This window comes from Nelumbo nucifera, chromosome 8 (genome assembly GCF_055504915.1).
Source record: "Nelumbo nucifera cultivar China Antique chromosome 8, China Antique-T2T, whole genome shotgun sequence".
In the NCBI taxonomy this organism is placed as follows: Eukaryota; Viridiplantae; Streptophyta; class Magnoliopsida; order Proteales; family Nelumbonaceae; genus Nelumbo; species Nelumbo nucifera.
In genome coordinates, this window is record NC_142656.1 from 32,968,051 (window position 1) to 32,987,650 (window position 19,600).

The 19,600-nt window shown below is 38.4% G+C and overlaps 1 protein-coding gene across 5 annotated transcripts in view; it reads right to left on the bottom strand.

The window, feature by feature from the left end:
• Positions 1-2,615: 2,615 nt before the first annotated feature.
• Positions 2,616-19,600, bottom strand: part of LOC104603169 (adagio protein 1) — a 95,202-nt gene continuing 78,217 nt past the window's right edge. For 3 of the 5 annotated variants that reach the window (XM_010267135.3, XM_010267139.2, XM_088892884.1), the window contains one exon: positions 2,616-4,747. In XM_010267135.3, the coding sequence (XP_010265437.1) occupies positions 3,142-4,747 (1,606 nt within the window). In that variant the 3' untranslated portion in view covers positions 2,616-3,141. The remainder of the gene's footprint in view (positions 4,748-19,600) is intronic. The other 2 variants (XM_088892883.1, XM_088892885.1) reach the window with 1 other exon arrangement.

Sequence of the window (19,600 nt, forward strand, 5' to 3'; positions counted from 1 at the left end):
GAAAAGTTAAGACATGCTTGGACAAACATGAATACATTGGAGAAACTCAAATAAGTTTAAGAAGTTAAATCAACAACATTAAATTTAGGTCGAAGGTGATTATAAATTAAGAAAACACACTTCAGTAGTTTAGCTAGGAAACAATTAAGAATTGTTGAAAATGATAAAATAACTAAGGCTCTGTTTGGTTTCTAGAATAGGTGCTTGGAATCAGAATCGAAATGGCCCATTCCAATTCCTACTTTTCATTTGGCAGGAATGGGATTCCGATTCCCCATTCCCCCATATGAGGGAATGGCCATTCCAGGCCCCCTAGGGAATGAGATTCCCATTCTAGAGTCTGTCAAGAAGTAAAAAGCTCAAGAAAAAAAAGCCCCTCAAACCGTAACATTAATAAAATAATAAAATATTATTAAATGAATAATAAAAAATAATAATATATTAATAATAAAATAATAAATTATTAACAAAATATTAGTAAATAGCAATAAAATAATAGTACTATAATAAAATATTAATAAATTAATAATAACAAATAAAGATATTAATTAATAATAAAGTATAAATCAAATATTAATACAATATAATTAAAGTAATAATAAAATATGAGTATATTAACAGTTAAAATAATAACAAAATATTAGTAAACTATTCATAAAATAATAATACTATAACAAAATATTAATAAATTAATAATAAAAATCAAATATATTATTTATTAAATAATAATAAATTAATTTGAAAATAATAAACAAAAATAGTAGAAATTAATAAACTAAAAAGAATAACAATAAAATATCATAAATTAATATAAATACTAAGATATTAATACAGTAATAATAACAAAGTACTAATAAAATGATAATTATATATTCATAAAGTATTAATAAAGTAATATTAAAATAATAAATAGTCTAAAGCAAAATTTAAAATTTTCAATTGATTCCAATTCAAACTCCCAATGAACCAAACATCAACAATCGGAATCTGATTCCGATTCTTAATTGAACAAAACAGGCATCAGGAATAGGTGATTCTGATCCCGATTCTGGGGGATTTCAATTCTGATTCTAATTCCGATCCTGCCAGCGAACCAAACGGACCCTAATATATGCATGCATTTCTTAATTCAAAGATAAATATAAGCTAACAACTAGGAAATGCATGCATCATTGTTAATATTTATAAATATATAGATTTTAATAATCAATTGGTTATTAAAATTGTTGATAGAAGATAAATGTAAGCTAACATCTAGAGGTCGTAAAATTATAACAAGTTGAAACTGCCAGCTGGCTTGTAGGTAAGATGCTGGTCGTAGCGGAGACTTGGGAATGAATCCCACCTTCACTGGGGTTGGGCTCCCCTGTTGTCGAAGTATAGGATAGTTGTAGAATCCCTTTACAGTTTTTTTTTTTTTTTCATTTTATAACTATAACATGTAGTAGGTATGGTATAGAATTATTGGGGAATAATGGAGAGAGAGAGAGAATGTTAATTATATGAATTACTGAAAAAGAGTAGAAATTAATATAGGAATTGATCAAATTTGAATGGATATTGTCAATAGTCCGATACAGGCATGAAACAGACTAATACATTGAACGTATCAGCCAATACAATTGAACAGATAAATCAGTTAACAGTTAAAAGTGGGGAAGGATGAATTCACATGGAAAAAACGAGCCAGCCAGTCAGCCACGTTGAAGTGTTATAGCCGTACGCGGAGTTACTCTATATCCCATGAGAATGGATGACAGAAGCGCACAACCTCACAATGTTTATGAACAAAATGTGTTCATGTGTGACGGGAATGTGAGGCGAAGTAATAAATTGTAAAGATTGGAGCTCAACAGGTCTAGACAAACCAAGAATCTTTAAAATTTGGCTCAACTCAGGAAAAAGATTCCGATTGATTCAAAGACTAAATCACGATGTAGAATCCTGCTCACCTTATTATAAGGTAGATTAGGAATGAGGAGGTTTAACCAACGTTTAAAATTTTGTAACATATCCCACGATATGTACCGCTTTGGGAAAGGGATGATACAATAAACGCATCGAATTAGATAGTTTCATATTCCTTTTTGGTTTTCTAGTGTATCCATGTATATTCCAATATACCTTGCTTTTCTGATACATGAACCCAATGAAACATATACATTTTTCATGTTGTACATCAAAAGCATGCTCTTCGAAAATGTTCAAAGTATCGACAGACTGATACGCTGATAGGGCATATAGACCTGTATCGGTACTTTTTTAGGTTTTATTTATTTATTTTTTCAAAACCGGTTCAGAGAGATCGGTTTAAGGCTTGACTACCCTCTGAACCAGTGTCTGACCCGATACAACCCCTGGAGAGGCGTATCGGGAAGCCATTTGAACCTTGCTCTTCGATCAAAGAGGCTTGACATCCTTTTTACCGCAGTACAAGTGCGTACAACTGACCAGCAACTGCTCTGTGTCGACCTCAGGAGATCTCCATCAGGATTGCCATGATAGTCATTCGGCTACAACGCATATTTACACTCCAAACATGACAATCAATGAGGCCAACGGCAGTTTAAAGGTTGAAAAATCACAGGAAACATCAATCCAGGTAGAACAAAATATTTATCAAGAGAAAAATATGAAACCTCACCTAGTGAAGTTCAAATTACATAAATATGATTATACACTAATTACTTATATACAGACGTTTATCAAGAAACACAAATGCATGATAGAATCCACCTAAACGGCACTATTGATCTGGTAAGGACCAAGTGCGAAGTGTTTAGTGACAGAAAGCAGTGTCACATACAACCTCAGAAAGAAAAGTGGAACTATGCCATCACTTATCTGATCATTGCCAAGTCCTAAACGAGAATTACCTTTTACAGTAAAATGCATGACAGATAACCATAAATAAACGAGTCCAGACAAGAGTCCTATCTGTTAATTGAAGTTCTAGCAAACAAACAATGGGTATATGTTAGCACCAATCATCCAACAAACCACTTTTTTCAGCATTCAAAATAGTCCAATTCTTTGGTCCTTGACAAAGAAGAGTCTTCCATTCATCCAACTCTATCCGAATTGATGATAATGACCATGGAGTATGTTCTTGTAATAACTTACCATTGCATTTCTTCTGAATCACATAACAGAACTTGCCAATGACAGCTCGTGAAGCTCACTAAGCATCCATTCCTCTCCAGTTTGCCCTCCAAGAACAATAGCCCTCGTTCCCCCAACAATGCATGTACTGTGTCCCCAAGCAAATCTTGGAGGTCGGCCAGGTACATTCAATATCCTCCAAGTTGGCTTCTCATCAGTTGGGTCCAAAAGATAAAGTTGGGACGCAGAGTGAAGACCAGCTACAGACCCACCAAAGATCAAAATCCTGCCACCCGGGAGATTCACTGCTACGTGATCAAGTCGAGGAGGAGGAGCTATACCAGCAGGATTCCCAGTACCAGGCATTGCACTCCCAGTTACACACCTCCAGCATGGTTCCTCTTCACTCAGATCCATTGTGAATACATCGCTTGAACGGAACCTAAGTGAACCACTCTTCGCCAAACCACCAAACATCAATATTTTCCGGCCACCATAGACAGAGAGAGTGTGACCTAACCTACTGGGAGGAGTCCATGATACTGGAATCTCTCTCCAGACAGGTTTCTCCATTGAAAGATCCAGAAGGAAGGTGTCACTGAGAAGTACACCAGAATCAGCACAGCCACCAGAAACTACCAACTTAGACCCATCAAGGGTGCATGAACTGTGCCATGATCTGGGAAGTGGTGGTGCCAATCCAGAGATTTCACGCCAGGTAGGATGCTGTGCATCTAGATCCAGTACAAAAACATCATTAAGTAATCCCTGCCTTCCGCAACCTCCAAATACAACCAAAAGAGATCCATTCACACAAGAAAGAGTGTGACCCCACCGGCCAGGTGGTGGGGAGCTCACTTTGACATGTCGCCACTCTGGGTTACTAGCATTCAAGTCCAATACAAATGTGTCGTTCATTGGTTGCATATTAACCCCCTCCCCTCCAAAAAGAACAACCCGATTTCCAACAGCACATGCACTAAAGTTGCAACGAGAAGGCTCTACAGCACCTCCAACAGTTAATTTCCTCCATGCTGCAGCTTCAAGAGTGGTTAATTCTCTTGCCAGCCGGCCCCAACCTAGCCTTTTTGCCCCAGGCACCGTCTCTAACACACGGGTTGTTTCACTTCCCCATGCATTTTGGCAAACCATTCTCCACAGATCTTCATTCTTTGTTAACTGATAAAGTCGCTTGCAAACAGAACCAACGGATGCTATATCTCTTGGTGTCAAACGTGAGAGTATCTTCAGAGCAAGGACTTCATCACTCAGTTGCAACATACCACAGATCTCTCGACAAACATTTCCATGCCCAATTGGAACAGGACGGCATAACAGATCAGAATGCAGTCTCTCAGATGCTTTGGTAGACTCCTTTGCTGATGATCCAGGCAGTGGACCAAGGTCAAGATTTGCTTCTGTGAAGAATTGGATACCAATAACATGTGTTATTGTATCATCATCACCAAATATTGGGGTCAGCCGCAATCTGTTCATCAAGGGAGAACCATCTTTCCTAAAATTCAAAAGTTCACCTTGGAATTCAACCCCATCCTCAAGGCATCTCCTGATTTCAGAAACAACTGTGGAGTCTACAAGTGGATGCCTCCTTTTTGCAAATGGTCCTCTGTATTGAAGGAAACGGCTGCAAAAAGAACTCACATAATTAGTAGTAAACATATTGTTATGAGCATATATATGTACACACACACACACATGTCAATACAAGCCAAAATGCAACAAATGCACAAACCAATAGGTTTCCAATGAGCAATAGAAATTTTTGCCAAAAATGTCATTCAACCAATAGGTTCTAATAGATGCGCTTTAGGTATTCTGGTACTTCTAGCATTCATGGGGTCTTTAGAAACCATTTTAGATGGTGAGGGGGGGGGTGGGTTTCTCCAAGAAGCTAAACTGAACTATATTGAAGTTAGGTTTCAGTTGTTATCAGCTGGATGTCAGGTGACCTACTTGGACCTTGGGCTTTTAGATTTTAATTAGAGAAGCTAAATTGTTAGAACTTAGAAGGCTCCGTGAACAGCTCATTCAATTGGATACCCAGATAAGCTAACTCCTTGGTCAAATGTCTTGCAAGAGTCCCTGTGGTAGACATGAACTTTCTGATTCTATACAAGACATTTTAGGCTTCCTTTGTCAGCTTTTATACCCTATGATATCCTGTACTATCCCCCAGTATTAGAATTTAACATTAGGGATCTTCATCAATATAATCCCTTTGACAAGTGGAAATGAACAAAAAAGGAACTTATCTAGACAAAACACTACAAGCAAGTGAAGAAAAAAACCACTCAATAGAGAAAGAGAACCTAGAATAGACAAATGACAGATAAATACATGATCAAAAAAAGAAAGCAAAGTTATTGCAGAGGATGTTTTCAAAAGTAAACAAGAGTTTAATCAGTGTTGGTGGTTCATCAGCCACTGGTTGAACCATCCAGCCGGTGAGGTTAAACCTGTGACATCAGAGGATACAGCATATAGCATATAGACACGCATGCATGCAACAAGAATGTCCCTATCTGTTCACAAGTAATCTAGCAAGTACATTAAGCATCTCAACTATCAATTAAACTCAACAAAATTTTATGCAGACAAAACATATCATCTCAATTCAACTCCACAAAGCCACTCTATAAACAGTCATTCAATTATTAAAGTAGATATACTTTGCAACTTTCCTTCATAGGTTTATATGTAAAGGACCAGGCTACATCCAAAATAAGACAAGTAAAACAATGGATGCAGTTTTTTTATTACTAACCAATATAATCAATGTTGTGAGGAGATAACTAATAGTTGTAGTAACAAGTTGTACCTAAGCACTGACTAGTAGACCACAATATAGATGTAATACTGTATGTAAGCAGTGTTTTAAAAGCACAAAGCGCAAAGAGCAATTTGCACCCATGGTGCAAGGCACATGCCTTTTCGAAGTAAGGTGCAAAAATGCCAAAAAATGCAAACAAATTTGCAAAAAAAAAATAATAACCATAAAATTAGTTAAAAATATAAACTTAAATTTTACACAAGTGTTTTAAAAAACCTATTATCTAAAATTAAAATACATAAACATAACATGTAAAACATATTCAAATGAAAGTTAAAAATAAAATCAAACATATAAAATGTATTCAAGCATGTAAAACCTTCAATCTCTTTTTTTCCAATTGCATTACTTCTAATAGCTAATGTGATGTGTTGTCAATTGTTTATGTATTCGGATTTAGTACAAACATATAAAATGTGTTGTCAGTTGCTCTTGCTCATCTTGAAGCAGCAGAGAGAATCCTTCGATATCTAAAGTATTCGGGTACTGGTTTGTTGTTTCAAAAGCATGGACATTTGAAAGTTGAAGTTTATACAGATGCAGATTGGGCTGGATCCCAAAGTGACAGAAAGTCTATCAGTGGCTACTACACCTTTATAGGAGGGAACCTTGTTACATGGAGAAGTAAAAAGCAAAATGTGGTAGCTAGATCCAGTGCTGAAGCTGAATATCGTGCTATGGCCCACGGGGTTGCTGAAGGCATGTGGATAAAGAATTTGTTGGGGGAGTTGGGTTTCCTAGTGACCAAACCTATAACTCTATTTTGTGATAACAAAGCAGCTATAAGCATTGCTACCAATCCGGTGCTACATGATAGAACAAAGCACATCGAAGTTGACAAGCATTTTATTAGAGAGAAAGTTATCACAGGTGAAGTGTGTACCCCCTATGTCACTTCTGAGAACCAGCTTGCAGACATCTTTACAAAGGATTTAAACCTTTCCAGACATCATGATCTTTGTGACAAGTTGGGCATGATTGATATCTATGCTCCAACTTGAGGGGGAGTGTTGTCAGTTGTTTATGTATTCAGATTTAGTACCATAAGGGTACTGTTGTAATTTCTCCTATGTTTATATTGTTTGACTGCCCCACTGTTAAGCGACTGTATTCCTTAACACAGTAGCTGTATTCAAACTTTTTTGTTGTTGGTATTGTGAACTGTTGATGGTCTGTTTTTAGCCGACTAATTGTCTGCTCAACATCAATCTTATTAAGCCCTACTAAGTAGGTCAGAAAGACCTGCTCTTGTACTGCAACAGCAGTGTGCAGACTTGTTTCAGTGAAACCGTAGGTTAGAAGGACCTGTTTCAGTACTGCAACTACAGTGTTCAGTTTGTTATTTGTTCTCAGTGAAGCTGTAGGTTAGAAGGACCTGTTCTTGTACTACAACAGCAGTGCTCTTTCTTTTGTTCTCAGTGAAACCGGTGGTCAGAAGGACCTATCTCTGAAATAGTCTTGTATGGCTGTGCCTTTTTTGGTTGTTGTTTCAACTTTTTTATTCAGATATCATGGGCAGTGAAGATTCAGCCACATCTGGAGTTTCCTCGATGCTGAATGGAATGGGTGGGGGTGACCTATCCTTTCCCATGGCTGTTGTCCCTCTTGATGGTTTAAATTACCTGGAGTGGTCAAGAGGGATCAAATTATACATCATTGCAAGGGGGAAGATAGGCTATATTAATGGGAGGATAAAAGAACCATCCTCCGGGAGTGCTGAATATGATAGATGGAATCAGGAGAACAGTATTGTTAGGTCCTGGCTCTTGGTGTCCATGCAACCTCAAATCAAGAAGAATTTCATGTGGGCTGAAACAACAAATGAAATCTGGAAACAAGCAAAGTCTACATATTCAGAATTGCAACACTATGCCAAAATTTATCAACTGCAGGCAGCATCTTCTACTTGTAGATAGGGGGAGAGGTGTTTATCGGTCTATTACTCTGACTTAACATCTGTCTTGAAGGAGTTGGATCACTACCAGTGTGTGGATTGGAAGTGTGATGAGGATGCTAAGAAGTACAAACAGCTTGTCTCCCAGCAAAGGGTGTTTGCATTCTTACATGGTCTGAATCCTATGTATGAATCTATCAGGGTTCAGATTCTCAGCTCTAAGGATCTCCCTTTTGTTCAAGAAGTCTATGCTCTTGTACAATCTGAAGAAAGCAGGAGAAATTTGATGAACAACCCTGGTGGGGATGTTGTTGTGTTAGTTGCAAAAGGAGGTGTATCTACTGGTGTGGGATCTTCTTCTCGGAAAGGAGATCTCCAAAAAAAAAAACGAAGATAAGGAAAAATTGTGGTGCACTCATTGCCAGAAACCCCGACACACCAAAGATACCTGTTGGGATCTTCATGGGAAACCAAAATGGGCTCAAGATCTGACTAAGCAAGGTTCAGAGGTGAATAAGTACGGACAGCAAAATACAAAGAAACATCACATGGCCAACATGGCTACTCGGGAGAATCAGCCCCCCATTTCTACTGTGACTCAGACACATCTCACTAGACCTGACCCGAGGGAGGACATTATGAATTCCTTCCGTGACCATTTAGAGCTCTATGGTAGAGCAATTCGTCAAATGGATACTCCTCCCTCAACCTCATTTGCATCTACCTCAGGTAACCTTGCCACTGCTTTCCATGTTGCTTCTCACACCCCTGACTCTCCATGGATCATTGATTATGGAGCATCAAAACATATGACTGGTACGTCCTCTTACTTTCAAACCTATCACCCTCTTTCTGGAAGAGACAAGGTGAGACTAGCCGATGGATCATACTCTTCCATAGCTGGTCAAGGAACTCTCTCTCTTCCTCTTGGCCTTACCCTTTCTGATGTTCTTCATGTTCCAAATTTTCCCATTAATTTGTTCTCTGTTAGTAGTGTTACTAATTCCTTGAATTGCTCAGTGACCTTTTTCCCTTCTCATTGTGTGATTCAGGATCTGGCCTCGGGGAGGACGATTGGTAGGGGTCGTATGGCTGATGGACTTTACATGCTGGAGAATAAGGCTGGTCTTCATGTTAAAGAGTCTATGAGTCAGTTTATGAGTCAGTCCTGTAAGAAAAAAGTCTATTTATGGCATTGTCGTCTTGGTCATTTGTCTTTTGAGTCTTTGAAAGTTGTATTCCCAGAACTGTTTAAGTCAATGTCTGTTTCTGATTTTTCTTGTCAAACGTGTCAGTTGAGTAAGCATTTGTAGAACTCATTTTCTTCAAAGAAATAGTAAATCTGAATCTTCGTTTCACATTGTTCATTCTGATGTGTGGGGCCCTGTTACTTTACCATCTGAGAGTGGTTACAAGTATTTCATTACCCTCTTTGATGATTATTCTAGATATACTTGGGTATACCCGATGCGAACCAGAGAAGAAGTACCAAAAATCATTCAAGATTTCCAGCGGATGGTTTTCACTCAATTTCAAACTGAAATCCAAATTTTCCAATCAGACAATGCAAAAGAATTTTTTCATAGTGACCTCACAGAATTTTTTGCTTCGCATGGTTCCCTTCACCGTAGCTCTTGTGCCCGCACACCACAACAAAATGGTGTGGCCGAACGGAAGAACCAACATCTCCTTGAAGTGGCTCGAGGTTTACTACTTCATATGAATGTTCCCAAACGGTTTTGGCTTGAAGCTGTTCTTTGTTCCACTTACCTTATAAACCGTATGCCCTCTCGTCGGTTAGAGTACAAAGCCCCACATCAACTTCTCTTTCCTAAGGCTCCCCTTCTTTCTATTCCTCCTTGTGTCTTTGGTTGCCGGTGTTTTGTCCAAAATCTGTCTCCCACCCATGGAAAATTAGATTCTCGTGCTATCCCTTGCATATTTCTTGGTTACTCCTTCACTCAAAAGGGATACCGTTGTTTTGATCCTGTTTCTCGTAAATTCTATGTCTCCATGGATGTTTCTTTCTTTGAAGATGAGCCTTTCTATCCTGTTTCTCCTCAGGGGGAGTGTAGGCATGAGAAACTGGTTAAGCTTCCCTCTCTCCCTGACCCTCCACCTTTTTGTGTTTTTTTCTCATCGTCGCAAAGGCCAACTAAATTCAAGAGCTGCAGAGAATCCGGAAGCTGTACCTCTAGTGCCACCAGACTCCTCGGGGGAGGATCATACTCACTCAGGTATTTTGGCTCCCAATGATGTCCTTGAATCTATTGAAAATGATTCCTCTACTGCTAATGATTTTGACCATCCTAGTGCTCACAAGAAGGGTGTTAGATTGTGCACCACTAAACATCCCATTTCCAACTTTGTCTCCTATAAGAACATTTCATCCTCATTCCGTGCCTTCCTTACCTCTATTGACAGTGTCCCTATCCCTAAGAATGTGGCAGAAGCTCTTTCAGTTCCTAAATGAACAAATGCCATGAGGGAAGAAATTAATGTCCTTCACAAAAATGGCACATAGGAACTTATTGATCTCCCTAAGGGAAAGGTTCCAGTTGGATGTAAATGGGTGTTCACAGTCAAGCATAAGGCTGATGGAACAGTGGAGGGAACGTTTATAGGAGGGAACCTTGTTACATGGAGAAGTAAAAAGCAAAATGTGGTAGCTAGATCCAGTGCTGAAGCTGAATATCGTGCTATGGCCCACGGGGTTGCTGAAGGCATGTGGATAAAGAATTTGTTGGGGGAGTTGGGTTTCTCAGTGACCAAACCTATAACTCTATTTTGTGATAACAAAGCAGCTATAAGCATTGCTGCCAATCCGGTGCTACATGATAAAACAAAGCACATCGAAGTTGACAAGCATTTTATCAGAGAGAAAGTTATCACAAGCAAAGTGTGTACCCCCTATGTCACTTCTGAGAACCAGCTTGTAGACATCTTTACAAAGGGTTTAAACCTTTCCAGACATCATGATCTTTGTGACAAGTTGGGCATGATTGATATCTATGCTCCAACTTGAGGGGGAGTGTTGTCAGTTGTTTATGTATTCAGATTTAGTACCATAAGGGTACTGTTGTAATTTCTCTTTTGTTTATATTGTTCGACTGTACTAGTATAAATAATAAAATCATTCTTTTGCCCCCTAAGTTTTGGAGGGCTTTCAGTCACTCGACTCATCTCTCTTCTCTCTTCTCCTCCCCTCTCTTCACTTGCTCTTGCTCAACATGGTATCAGAGCAAGTCGTCCAGGCCTGAAGGGGGGTGTCGAGCAAACTACTGTTGCATCCAGTGTTGTCTCCAATCGAACTCCTGATCTGGTGAAGTCAATTCGACCCAGAAGTTACAGAGTCTTTTTGTATTCCAGCTCAGAAATTGCTCCTTTTGTCAGCTCGACTGTAGAGAGACTATTGTTTGCAGTTCGTAGAGGGTGTTCTGTCTTTAGAAATTGCTCATCTTCTGTTCGGCTGCCTATTGTTTGAGGATTCGTAAAAGGAGCTCTGGTTTACAGTCAAGGAGTTATGGTTTACCATAAGGGAGACTATCATCTGAAACTAAAAGAGGTACTATCATCCTTGTCAGTTCGGATGCCTATTGTTTGCTGAACTGTTTGATGATTGTTCGGCTACCCTACTGTCGTCTGTTCGACTGATGAACTGATGAACTGTTTGATGCCTACATGATGTAAACATTTTGCATTCCTAATTCTACAAGCCGTCATTGTACCAAGTCCCTTGAGACAAGCCCAAACAAGTTCAGGTTAGAGTCTTAAATTCATAATCCCTACACAAAATGATTTTATAATTTCAATTGCTTTTAACTAACAAGTCCACACCTAGGCACACCAATTTTGAAAGTACTGCACCTAGGACTTAGGCAAGGTGCATAATAAATCACTGCAAGTCAGATTGCGAATATGAACAAAACAATGATAAAGAACAATAATTAACTGCGTTAGACAATGTATGCCCTTAGCTCCAATTAGATTAATGTACAGATACATTTATTGTAAATGAATAAAAGTACATTATTGTTTCATGTTGATATTCGCATGTTTTGTGAAATTACCCCTTAAACTGGACACTTATGCGACTCGTGTTAGTTTAGAATGTTCTCAGCCGTTGGATAGACTTGGGAAGTTTATCCTACCAAGGCTAACACTGATGTGCTGCCAAAGAAGTTGGGGCAGCTTGTCTCAGCTACTAGGGTTAGACCCAAAGCACATGCAGTGTATGTTATACATAACCCCTAGATTTGATTATGGTATTGCACTGGGTGTCGGATTGGGTTGTCTTTGATATGCCAATCAATGAGATTCATTGAAGGTTAAAAAACCTGGGTATGTTGGGGTAGTCTTGAGAATTCATCTGAGTGGGTGATCATATTGATAGGATCGGCCCCTTTGTCGAACAAAGTGAATGATATGGTTTACACTCTCTCTAATGGAAACCTAAACTGCCGACAGTGTATTTCAACTGTGTTTGAGATTTGGTTTTGCAAAATATATATATATATATATATATATATATATATATATATATATATATATATATTATGTTTTATGAAAAAAAGTTTACAAAAGGTTTTAATTCCCGGGATCCATCCTAGTAAAGAGTGTGACACTGCACCTTGTAGCCAGGGGAGAGGTCCTTCCCTGTTGGGCAGTGTTTAATCATTATGGGCCAAGAGGTTAAGTGTAAGATACCATTAAGGGCTGATTACCTGATGGGCTTTATCTTACTTAAGTCTATTATCCTTGGGTCTTCATAGGATGGCTAAATTCAAAGATCACTTAAGTGTAAATGTTGGGCCCATTTTGAGCCCATAGTAATATGCTCAGGGGTTCACTACATTAAGCAGTGAATTCGACCGAGCTTTTTCACAGAGGTTGGGTCAGACTCATGTGGACTTATGTGAGGTCATTGTGGGGTCCCACGCCATACAAATCAAGCCTAAGTTGGCCATGCAACATCCTTGGGTCGTGAGCCTTATAGTTGATGGGCCTAAGACCCATAATATGATTAATTAAGTTGTCACATGACAGCTTAAGTTGTCATGTGACAAGGAGCGAATCTGGATTTGGAATTGGGTATGGAGCACCCATACTCTTAAGAGGATAAGGCTTATCTCTTAATAGAGTCCAGATCCAAATTAGTTTGGTTTCGATAATCTCTTAATTTTATTAGGAGAAGTGCTCCATAAAGAGATAAAAGAAGAAGAGGGCGAACTAGACTAGAATTGCTTTCTATTTTGTTCTCTTCTTTTTGTCTCCCAAGAAACCCTAGTTCGACCAAAACTATTTTGGGACTGATAATGATTAGTTTTCTTACGATTTTTGCTAGAAAATTTTAGAGGAATTTCGTGCTCACCTCTCTAGTTCGATCCAAACAGCAGGATTGCAGTTTTGCTGAAAATTGCGTTGTTGAACCAACTTTAGGAATAAACTGCACCATCTTCAATGGGGGCTGGTTTTAGGACTGATTTGGGCGTGAACTTCCACCTTGGGATCTGCGTCTGTGGCATCCGTATCAGGTATACATCTCTCTCTTTGTTTGGTTTCAAATCTGGTCCAGTTTAGTGCAAGACCGATCATGAAAAATGCAATTTTTCGAAACATAAGGAATTCGATTCGCAGAGGCTATATTTGGTTTGAAGGAAAAGGTAGGGAAAGGAAGAGAATGGTGAGAAAACCTTTACAAACCTTGTATAGGTTTCCCTGTCTTTCCCTTCCTTTCCTAACATTTTCCTTCAAACCAAACATAGCCAGAAGGATTAGGAAATTTTTGAAATTTCGCCCAACCATCTAGCATGGTTCGGTTCGGCCATCCATATGATGAATCCTAACCCTTCCTTCAAGCTGACAATATTGCTTTTGCAAAAATAGAAGGGAAGGCTTTATATCTTGAGATAGGTGCATAATAAATCATTGTAGCTTGCTGGTTTTATTTTTACGTTTTCCTTCCCGTTTTTCTTTTTTTTTCTTTTTGCATTTTGATTTCATGAGAATTTCTGACCCCATCAGATATAAAGTATTTTTATATCTGATTATGAAATAAGAGCAATACTATTTCTAACAAAGTTGTTACGCAAAGCATATCATCTAAGAAAAAGGGCAGATGCCTGATTTTTCTCCTCTCACAAAAGTTCTCTTGAATCCCTCTCCCTCTATGGTCTCCGAAAGTTTTGCACGCATTGAGTGTGCAACCCACGACCCGGTCATTGGGTCGAACGGGTCAACGGTCGAACGGTTCTTGACCAAGTCAACGGTTTTTGACCGTTTGATGGGTCTTGATTGAACCGGACCCTGAATCCTGGCCAGGTGACCATTCGAATGACTAGGTCAAAGGCAGGTTGAAAACATTGGTTGATATTGTTTGTGGGGACAATTTTTTAATTTCTCTATTGTTCAAGGTCACATGTTGGTATTGTTTGTGGCTACTTTCTACTTGATTGACTATGGTGTTCTTGGTTTGTTAATTCTCACATGTGGTAAAAGATATTTGTTAGTATTTTCTGATGTCTTAGCATCATTGCTACCTTGCTAGTGTGAGAACATAGAATTAACCATCACACCTCTTGCAATATGCAATAGGCAAACACCCAAGCACCCATCTATCACAAATCTCATATCACATTTTCACAAATCTAGTATCACAACTTCGCATTCACGTATCACATCATAACTGCATATTGCAACCGAGTATCGCAATCTCACTCCAAAGCTTCTCATCACACTTTATGAGCCCAAAAAATGAAAAAAAAATAGAGAGAAATGTTAATGTATTTTGTGTTTATATGTTTTTTGTAGTAGGATCTGAAATTGTTGTTTTTGGGTAGCTTGGGTCCAGGGGTATTTATGCCATTTTCATAATTCATATTCTGGTTAGGGGAAGTTGGGTGCACGTGTTGGGTTTTGATCACTTGGGTCTTTTTGTAACAACAGTTATCTTTTAAAAGGTTGTCAACAGTTCACCTTTAGTGCTGCAAGGGCACTTTTATAGCTTTACTTTATTTTTGATCGTCCTAATATAAATGCCAATGCTGGCACAACCAGCATAACGATTTGGCTCTCAATCTTCTCCTCTCCACTCTTTTTTTCCTCTTCTCCTGTTGCTTTCAACTTATTGTTTTCAAGTTAGTATTATCTTTTGGGGGCTGAAGTTAGTTTTGTTCTTAAAGAGTTGTTTGTGAAGGGGGGGCATTCTAGGGGCTTATATGTAAATATCTTAGTTGGCTTCTCCAGAAAGCCATTAAGTCTTATAAAAGAGAAGAGGGTTGTTGCTGTAGGGGTCCTTTTGGTTCTTTTTCTCTTGTTTGAGCTATATCTCAGTCCTAGCTAGAGTTTTCAAGTATTGGGAGCCTAAGGTTATGAGGATCCAACTCATTTTGCCACCTTCCAATCCCTCTATTGCTGTGTGTCCATGCGAGAGGCTTACTTGATGCCATTGTTATTGTAGAAGAACTGTTCCAAGAGGAGTTTTACTTCAAGTTAAAATCTGAAATCCCTAAAAATCCATTGTTGTTTTCAGCTTGGTTTTTTTGTGCTTATTGGTGTACACTTGAAGAGGGCTACAAGAATAGATTGGACATCTTGCTGAACTTGTAGCTCAAAATGCTACTAGGGATGGTGATGTAGCAAGTGATTTGGGGATAGGAAGAAGAAGACAAACTCCTAAAGTTGATGAGCAACCTAGTGACATTATTAATGAGGAATCAAGTGAAGAAGACATTAAGCAACCTGAAGGTGATCAGCATGAAAGAAAAAACAACCAACGATGGGAAGACCAAATAGTGCAAACTTTACAATCCAATCAAGGTCATGGAGTTCAGCTTCATATCAACAAGTTTGATGGTGAGTTGAAAACTAAAGAGTTTCTACATTGGTTGGGTAGCATGGAAATTATTTTGATTAGAAGCAAATGAATGTAGAAGAGTTATGAAATCACAATTTTACCACCAGATTATGAGAAAATTCTTTACCAAAAGATACAAAATTTAAAACAACGGGAAAGGAGTGCAAAGGAGTACATAAAAGAGTTTAATAGACTAACTCTTTGGAGTAATTCGACAATAACCGAACAGTAAAATGTTAGTAGATATATAAATGGTTTGAGGCTGCCAATACAAGATCAAGTCAGCCTACATTGTTTGTATAAGGTAAATGATACACATCAGCTAGCTTTGAAGGTTGAACCACAATTTAGTCGGAGCTCAAGGTAGAAACTAAGTGTTGTCCAAGGTACAACAAGAGAAGTGGGGGGGAGGGGGAGAAACATAGAAACAAACTCCTTTTTATAAAGCGAAATAGAATAAAGGGAGGGGAAGAGATCTTTTAGAAGTTGAGAGTCCACCTAAACAACTTCCCAAAAGAGAACAAAATTACCAGTGCAGACATCATACCTTACAAACTTGAGGAATTTAGGGAGGATACCAAAAATTGCTTTCCACGATGTTGAGTAAAGCCCACTGAGATACCCCCAGCATCCCAACCAAATTCATAACAGCCATGGATACTAGCCACAATCCCTCTCTTTCCAAAAGCCACCTCCACAACCACTTGCTAAAACGAGCTTCATTCTTATTAACTAAGAGGTTCCCTAACCCTAAACCCCCTTCCTCCCACCTAATCAAATGATTCCTTTTCTCTTCACCTGGCTCCTAGAAGATGGGTAAGTTAGCAAGTGTGGTCCTAATTAAAGTTATTATGCACCCCAAAGAGATATAGTTCTTTTTCCAAGTTGCTAACCTTTTTTCAAACTTTTACACCACTGGGTTCCAAAACCTACTTTCCTTTACATTAGCACCTAGGGGGAGTCCTAAATAGGTCAAGGGCCAAGCAGAAATAGAACACTCTAAGCATGCAACAATAGACTCTTACTCCCCTCCCTCCACATTTAACCCCACAAAACATCTATTTTTGAAATTTATTTTCAAGTTAGAGGCACTCTCAAAGACAATTATTAGATTCCTTACCCTCACCAAGTCACATCCCTCACAAAAAATTATGATATCATCTCAAACTGAAGGTGGGTTTTGGGTTACCAGGACATGGTTTCTTCCTATTCTTCATCCTCTTATTAGTCCAACCCTATCTGCTTTTGACAAAAGTCTACTGAACACATTAGCAACCAAAGTGAATAGGGAAGAGGACAATGGATCACCTTGTCTTAGGCCCCTACATATTGGGAAGAAGTCCTTTACTACCCCATTAAGTAGAACTGAATAATGGCAAGATGTGAGACAACCACCTATTCACTCACACCATCTATCCCCGAATCCACACTTCCTAAGCACCTCTATCAAGAAACTCCAATCCACTAAATCGTAGATCTTTTTTAAGATCCAATTTGCAAACAAGTCCTTCCCTACCCAATTTTCTTTTTCTTTTTATTTTTTTGATCAATAACACTTTCATTAACTCATCAAAAGAAGATTTACAATAGGAAGACAAACACGCTTATCTTCCAAGAGCAACAAAGAACCTCAAGAAAAGAGAAAAAAGAAAGAAAACACACTATAGTTACAGCTTAGCCCAAAAAAGTAAATCCCTTTCTGCCCCTTGTTTAGCTAAACCGTCATTCATTTTCCCTACCCAATTTTCTCATCTCTTCCACACATTCATTTGTTATTAAGATCTAATCAAATATTTGTCTACCATGAACAAAAGCTCCCCTAAATCGTAGGCCTTTTAAGATCCGATTTAAAAATATATCCTTCCCTACTTGATCTTCTCATCTCCCCTAGAGCTTGACTAATGGGAGCCTTTTAGATGCCTAGGGGGACTTTGTAAATTGATCAATTGTGGTAAAATCTTTGGGATGTTTGGCCTCTTTCTTCTTCAGAACTAGGGCTAGGAAAGTGTAATAGTAACTCCACGACTGATGATGGACTATTTCTCGAATTCTCTGAAAACCTCAAACAAATCTCTTTTAGTTATACTCCAACAATCTTGAAAGAATGCCATAGTGAAGCCATCTAGCTCTGGTGTCGTAGATCTATCCATTGAAAAGATTGCTTGTTGTATTTCCTCCTCAAAATTCCTTTCCAACCAACTTTTAATTTCTTCAAAAAGTGTGGGACATTCTAGAGTAGCCAACTCCACTCTGCTAGCTAGAGGTTTCCTCAAAATAGATCTATCCATTGGCTATTTCCTCTTGAGAGTCCAACTCCACTTCATCCACTTTGAGTTTAGTTACCAAGTTTTTCCTCCTTCCATTGGTTACCTCATGAAAAAATTTGGTGTTCCTATTACCTTCCTTTATCCATTTGTAGCTAGATTTTTGCCTCCAAGAGATTTCTTCTCACAATAGAATCTCCTCTAATACCTTTTTCAACTTCCATATTATTTCCCTTTCTTGAGCACTCATGATTCTTTGAGATTCCTTCTCGTCCAAATCCTTCGTCCAGGTCATCAAATTGGATTTCAGTTCCTCTATTCTCCAAAAATGGTCCCATTTCCATTCTCTTAACTTCACCCTCAGTCTTTTCAACTTCTTGTGGAATCTCACCCCTTTTCACTTCACCCCCCCATCTCTTGACTCTACCACTCGAACTTTTTCACAAAATCTAGGTGTGCCAACTACATATTTTCAAATTTGAAAGGTCTAGGGTAGTGGTCAGAAGTGACTTTGGGCAGAGCCTTGGATAACCCCTCTTATGACTTTTCCAACTTTCATTAAAGAGGAATCTATCCAACTTTGATAAAGTTGGGCTTTCTTGGAAATTGAACCGAGAAAAGTGGGCTTGCACAAGAGGAAGCTCCTTTAGCTCACTACAATTAAAGAAATCATTAAATTTCCTCATGCTAATTGTAATGAGTTGTTGGGGGTAACTTGTCTCATTAATAAAACGAAAAACATTGAAATCACCACGCAAACACCAAGAGTCCTCCCATAACCCTTGGATTCCATAAAATTCTTCCCAAAACTCATTCCTCTCTCTATAATTATTTGGTCCATACACATTGGTCAACACCCACATGAAGCCATCTTCCATTGAACTAAACTTTACAAACACCGAAAATTTTTCTATCAATTCCTTTGCCTCTACAAAATCCTCTCTCCACAATGTGACAATACCCCCTTATTCACTTACTTTCTTTTTAACATTATAGTTTTATATTTTTTTCACATTTTTCTACATTTTTAGTCATTTGCCCTTCTTTCTAACATGCTTTAACTTGATTATATTTTGAATCTTTTCATTCTACCACCAATTGTCTTGAGCACTTTATCATTTTCCTTTAGATTTTCCCATGATGCTTGCTACATTCAATACGCAGTTCGCCATTCCCCCAATGAAAATACCAACACTATTTGGAGCATGGTTCGCAATATCAACAAGATTTGGTGAAATCTCCTTGAAACCTCGCCATTTTGTTAGGTAGTGATATGTAATTTACCAAGAATCTTTTTTTCCTATTATCTCCAATATTTTCCAATATGCCAACTGTAGAGATGTAGAGCAATAATTAGTATTGTTATAGAGTTGATTCCATAGGTTGAGCTACTCTGAATTCAGAGTATGATATTGTGAGACAACAACTACTCACCAGGGAGAGTGTGACCTTATTTCAGGCCTATTCTCAAGTGTACAGTGAAGAGTGTAGGAGAAAGGTTATGTTGCAGTTTCAGCCTATGGAATCAGCTCTAGTAGAGGTGAAACCAAAATTTGGGGGTGATAAGGAAAGGGACATAAAGAAGGTGGATAAGGAGTTAATTTGTGACCATTGTAAGAAGTTGAAGCATACCA